This window comes from Rhagoletis pomonella, unplaced genomic scaffold (assembly GCF_013731165.1).
Source record: "Rhagoletis pomonella isolate Grant_MI unplaced genomic scaffold, Rhpom_1.0 Rhpom_scaffold_00013, whole genome shotgun sequence".
Taxonomy (NCBI): domain Eukaryota; kingdom Metazoa; phylum Arthropoda; class Insecta; order Diptera; family Tephritidae; genus Rhagoletis; species Rhagoletis pomonella.
In genome coordinates this window covers 21,374,225-21,380,362 of record NW_023458567.1, presented here as the reverse complement: position 1 = coordinate 21,380,362, position 6,138 = coordinate 21,374,225, and the positions used below count along the sequence as shown (strand labels likewise).

The 6,138-nt window shown below is 38.3% G+C and overlaps 1 protein-coding gene across 8 annotated transcripts; it reads left to right on the top strand.

Moving 5' to 3' along the window:
* The first annotated feature begins 536 nt into the window (after positions 1–536).
* On the top strand, positions 537–4,027 carry LOC118748965 (anosmin-1). Of its 8 annotated transcripts, none has more exons than XM_036483731.1 (7): positions 537–653; positions 1,925–2,623; positions 2,678–2,796; positions 2,870–3,063; positions 3,130–3,500; positions 3,560–3,626; positions 3,693–4,027. In XM_036483731.1, the coding sequence occupies exons 2-7, from the start codon at positions 1,953–1,955 to the stop codon at positions 3,867–3,869; spliced, it is 1,599 nt and encodes a 532-aa protein (XP_036339624.1). In that variant the 5' UTR covers positions 537–653; positions 1,925–1,952; the 3' UTR covers positions 3,870–4,027. The 8 variants fall into 8 exon arrangements, with proteins under 8 accessions (XP_036339624.1, XP_036339623.1, XP_036339622.1 ...); XM_036483730.1 differs by having other exon boundaries at positions 537–684; XM_036483729.1 differs by having other exon boundaries at positions 537–728.
* The last annotated feature ends 2,111 nt before the right edge of the window (positions 4,028–6,138 follow it).

Sequence of the window (6,138 nt, the reverse complement as noted above, 5' to 3'; positions counted from 1 at the left end):
GCCTGTAGTGTCTACAAACCTTAAGGTCGCAAGCTGTATAAGAATTTCTTATCAGCCCAACTGTGCACTGACAGCAAATGATATCAGTAACCGCCTGCATAAAGCTCTCGTGTATATATTAAGTATTCAGGCGTAAATACATAAGTAAATATAAAGAGACATATGTACATAAAAGTGATAATGAAAATGCATGAATGAAACGAATTGAATTGATTCGCATAAAATAGAAATGTGCGAATATTCTTTGAGAAGCTGTTGCGGCACAATGCATTCGACGTTCTCTTTCACTTACATACATATAAATTTACCATTCAAAAATACATATGTATGTATGCACTAACATTTACTGAGTGACTATCACAAATCTCTCACTCCAACATTTTAGGCTAGCTATATTCCCGCCAGCGCGTCTTCCCTCGCCAGCTTTGGCCTCTCGGCGACCATAGACCGAATTGCATTGCAAGACGCAATGCCTGCACTCGCAAAATTTCATTTCGATCGCCAATCCTACATTTTCGATTAGTACCAACAGAGCTACTACCAGACAGCCTAGCACTTGGTCCGAATTTTAGTATTACTTCACCGGCGTTGCGTGTCTGTTTGTCCGCGGGCGCATTTCGAGATCGGTTGGTTGGTCGGTCGGTCATTAAAAAGTATTGCGTATTTATAGCAAATGTGCAAGAAGTATTTATGCAGTTTTATAAGTGTCCACATATACATGCATACATGTGCGTAAATGCAATAATTAGCTTAGTACGCTTTTAGTAAACTTTGTCAACAAACGGATTTCTTGTCTCATTTTATGTTTTAAGGTACATTTTCCTGAGTGTTTATCGTTAAAGAAAGTCATTACGGCTGTAGTATGTATATTTTGAGGTCATTTATCGAAAATTACAGCATTTAAGACGGAAAACTAAACAAGTGCGTTAGGATATAAAATTTATGTATCTCCAAATATGCGCCATGCAAGCAGAACATGCACTTTTCTGTTTCTGTAGAAGATACTGATGGGTAGCATTTTCTATAAAACCAGTTGGAATTTCGAAAATGGAGAAATAAATCGAAGGTAGTCTTTATCGTTTCGGAGATCCACAATGGGAAGTTAATGGCTTTCAGACTTTTGGCGATATCTTACAAGCAGATTTAGTCAACGTAGAGAAAACAGCTAATTTATGGAAACGTCACTACCCCCGTTGACAACCAGATCTTCCGGAAAATGCTAGTATATATATATATATATTAGTTTCAACAGAATAATCCTTTAGCTTGCGGAGTACTGTAGTAATGCTGCAATGATTCTTAATTTGTTCTCGGCCATATTGATTAAAACTTCGAATATCTTAAAATAATATTTCCCAAGTTAACACGTAAGCCTGCTGAGAACGGCTAGTTCTTTTTATTAATTTTTCTTCATTCCTTTCTGAGCTCTTCCTTTTTATTTGGACCTATGTACTTCAAGGTCTACTAGAAAAGATCCATCGATTACTTCCATGGTGGCTAAACCCCATTTTCAATTACTCTGCCGCATAGATTCGGCGGAATTAATTTCACTCGAAATTATTTAATGTTCGTGTATATATCTGTGTTCGTATGGAATAGTAGCTTATGTCAAGAAGCTAGCTTTAGTATAATGCGGCATTCCCTTTAACCTTTAAACGACAAGGAATTTGTTGATGATACTTAATAAGAATATTGAATTGCTAGTAGCGGAATAATTTTTTGCACGTTTATTTGCTGAAAATTCTTCAACAGCTCAGCGCCAGTGAGACATTCGCAATCGTATGCTGCGAATGCCGATTTATACTAAAGCCAGCCTTTCGACATAAGCTACTTTTCCATACGAACACAGATATAGTGCAAATACATATGTATGTATGTAAGTACATACGTACATAAATCTAAAATCAAACAATTTTTCTTTTAGCACCAGTTGACACTTTCCAAAAAAAAAAATGATTTTTCCGTCCGCTCAATTTAAACTGTGTCCATCACTTTGCGTCATATTCTTCCTACTACAAGTATTCCAAAATATTCTCCACATTGCTGGCAAGGAGTACGCCCATGCCTCACATTACAATACAGCAGTTCACCAACACTGCTCTACTATAGATGTTAAGGATAAAATTTTGGAACTACAATGCCATGCGAAGTGCGCCGCAGATGGTGTAAGTCCTGTTTCAGAGGATTCGGAAGCATGTTTCCAGCAATGTCAATCAACCATCTATCGTGAACCGCGGCGAGGCACCTGTCCGAACAAGCAAATTTTCTCAATGCAAGAGATCTCACCAATGCAGCGGCTCTCCTGCCTCGGCAGTTGCATGTACGACGCTGACTGTCCAGTGGTGCAAAAATGCTGCGACATTGGCTGCGGACCCGCCTGTGTGGATGCGATTGGTGTGCGCGAGGACGCTCTGCTGCCGCCAATACCGAGAATTCTGAGATATAAATTAGCGCGTGGAAATAAGGTAGAACTAACCATTGAATCGTCGGCCAACTCCACCTACTACTGCCACGTGGAAGTGCGTTACCACTTCGGTGTCTCCTTCGCACCGCGAAAGCTTAGTGCGTGGCAATGTCAATTGGTGGAGAAGATTGCTGAGGTTTCGGATGCGCGCAGTAAAAGGTAAATACATCGTAAAAGGGAATTCATCATTCGCCAACTATTTGGTATTTGCAGAATTGATATTTCGTTCAATCTGAAGCCTGGTCATTGGTATCAAGCGCGTGTGGCCGCAATAAATGCGTATGGCTTTCGTGGCTATTCTGAGCCATCTGAAGAATTTCGCTTAACACATCGTGAGTGTTGAAAAGTTGCTCGTACAATAAAAAAAATACTTAAGTATACCTTGATTAAACCACTTTCACCTAGATCCCAAACCACCGAAATCACCTGCGGATCTCCAAGTGGTCTCGGCGGTTTTTGATGGTCGACACTATAAGCTGAAAATCGTTTGGTGTCCCTCGAAGTCAAATTTGCCCATTGAGAAGTATAAGGTCATATGGTCACTTTATGTAAGGAATAAGGACGAGTCAGTCATCACAAACGAGGCCTACGTGAAGGACGTAAGAACACCAACAAAATAAATTGTTTTCTTTATAAACACAACTAAATAATTATCGCATCAACAGACACACCATTTCGATATCGCCGAACTTTTGCCCGACTCCAGTTACTATATCCAAGTGCAGTCGATGTCCATCAATGGCAGTCGTCGCTTAAAATCAGACAAGTGTTCAATACTTTATAATACAACTCAACCGGTGGCACCATATAAGTCCCTGAAATGCTCGCATCAAAATCACGAACACGCTCAGCAAAATAGTGGAAGCTACATTACCGAGATCAATGAGCAAAATGTACGCTCATTGCACGAAGTTACTGTGCCAACGACGCGAGCAACTTCACCAGCTACGTTGGCGGGCTATGAAGTACGTTATCGGCTCAATCGCAAGTTTGGCATGATTGTGCAAATAACGGGACTTCTACCCTATAAAGAGAAGTAAGGATTGTTTTCTGAAATTCTGGGAATGTTCTATGCTAATCCACCTAATCTTTTAGGGTCTACGAACTCTGTCCGAAAGAAAGTAATTGTGAGCATCGAGAATACAGCGCTATTCGTGTTAGGGTGGGTTCATATGATAACTAAGTTTACAGAATTCCATTACTAATTTATTTATTTTTTAATCCACAGCAAGATTCCGTAGAATTCAGCAAACTTAAATTCAACACTACCTACGTACTAAAGGCTTACAGACCCAACACCTTGAGCGCCGGAGCAGCCACTACGATGAATGGAACTTTCTTATTTACAACGCCTAAATGTGAAAACTTTAAGAAACGATTTCCGAAAATGCAGTTAAAATGCTAACTTGGTAGATATTTAATAGTGGTTAAATCGAACTTACGAATAACTCCCAAATTGATAAATCGACAGTATATAATCAATTAACTTCAATATCCATCTATTTGATAATAAATTATTTACTGTAAATAAAAATAAATCAAAGACATATTTATTTGTCAGTACCAGCATAATCAAAGCATACTGAAATTTTTTACAACATATTGTCCATCGTACTCTCATCGTGTTGAATCCACCAGTTTTACAAATCGCTAAGTGTCAAAGAGCTAAGATGTTCAGCGCTCAACTCATTGTGGCCCAAAGCCACTTTATTGGAAAGGCGGAGCATAAAGCTAAAAAAAAAAAGCCAAAAATCCATTTTCAGATCATGCATTTAATCTGTACTTAAACGGCCAATATTGGCTATTTAAATATCAGATATGCAGCCCTGTATTTGTACCAAACAGCTAAGATTATTAGATAAGTTGTTTTATCAACCTACCAAACAACATTCAGCACAAAATGCAAACCAAACAAACAAATGCAACAACAGTTTCAAGTAGCAAGCAATAGTGTTTCCACTTGTTTGGCATATTTGAAAAAAAGTTGATCTGAAGCCCAACGATGGTTAAATGGCATTTGAGTAACAATCCAAAATTAAACATAAGTGCCGTTTAAATATTCATCTGAAATTGGCCCTTAGAGGCAAGAAGGATAAAATGACAACCCCATGAGTACCGATTTTTACCACGATAATTGGCCATTCAGCAACGGATTTAAGCACTTTGAAGTCTAGATTTCTCCAACGTCTTCTGCAGACTGCATCACACTCGAAGAGAAAGTCACTTGACCCCAGCTTATATATTTGTGCTCTTAGTCTGCAGTGTCCTGTATGGATACCTATTAGTATTAGCTTAGAGCTTATCAGTTGGGCGCTTAATTAAACATTGCAATTAACAGCTGATAACTGAGCTTGGCTTTAGCCTAGAAACGAACAACACGCAATAAACTTGGGTGTGGAGCGGTAGAAATAAAAGCCTGTGAGGCCGATTACAAACGAGTTACAGTTAACTGGTGTAATAGTGAATTCGAAAAAATGTAGTCTCAAATAAAACACAATCAACTGGCTACTCACATGTTTTAATATCGTTTAAGAAGCACTTGAATGCGGTTTATTTTGTGGTTGTGGTTGAGCTAAAAGTACTCCCGCTATCCTGGCAAAGACATTAACTATTTAATCCAAAAAATTAAGAGCAGGAAATAAAAGCATCAAATATGTATGTATGACTGTGCAATTGCATTTATATTATTTATTGATTTTATCAACTTGCAATGTTGTGTGTCCAGAAATTTTCAATGTTGTGTGTCCAGACAGCTATAAAAGCTTTGCTTTGCAAAGTTCCTATAAGGTCTAGACATCAACCTCGTTGGTTCGAGAGGTAGATGTCGCCCTATGCGCTACGTACGCTACAGCGGAAATGGAGGGCACGCCATTTCTTTAAATGAAATTAATTGGTATATGCATTGTGTGCACATCTATTAATATCCTTGAATTATTTTAATATCTATTGCAAAATTTTATACAGACAAGATTTTTTTAATATACAACGCTTTTATAAATGGACTAAGAAGTAGAAAATAATATTTCTCAGTCCCATAGAACTTGTTTTGATAACTTTTGATTTTGAAATTTTAGCAAGTCATTATAAACAACTTATGACATTGAAAATGAAAAGCGTGGGGCGCATGCATATACATATGTAAAATTCCTATATTGGCAGTAAGAGCTAGTACCACCCGAAAATATTACGGTACAGTGCCGTACAAGAGAAAAGGAACACATACGTTTATAAATAAACATATACACAACACATACACAAAAACGGTACCCACGTACACAATACATACCAGGGATGTCGCGAATATTTGCATTCACATTCGTTATGCAAATGATTCGCATCATTTTACACATTCGCATTCGCATCAAATGATACGAATGTTTTGCGAATGCGAATGTGTACCTACATGGGCAGAGTGTCCACTCTAATGTGGTTGAAATGGCTCTGAGTCTGTCTAACCAGGTTGCGGGCAATAACCGGCTTTCAGCTTCAGGCGCTAAACGGTTAAGTAGTATATCAAGCAACATTGATAGGCCTTTAACAAGTACTGCTAAAAGTCGTATAAGCAACCTAGACATAATTTTAGATTCCTCCAGGAAAAGCAAAGGCTCGGATGTAACATCAGGAGACACTTAAAAATGTGAAAGAAAAGCTCAATTGAAAGCCTATCTTAAAGC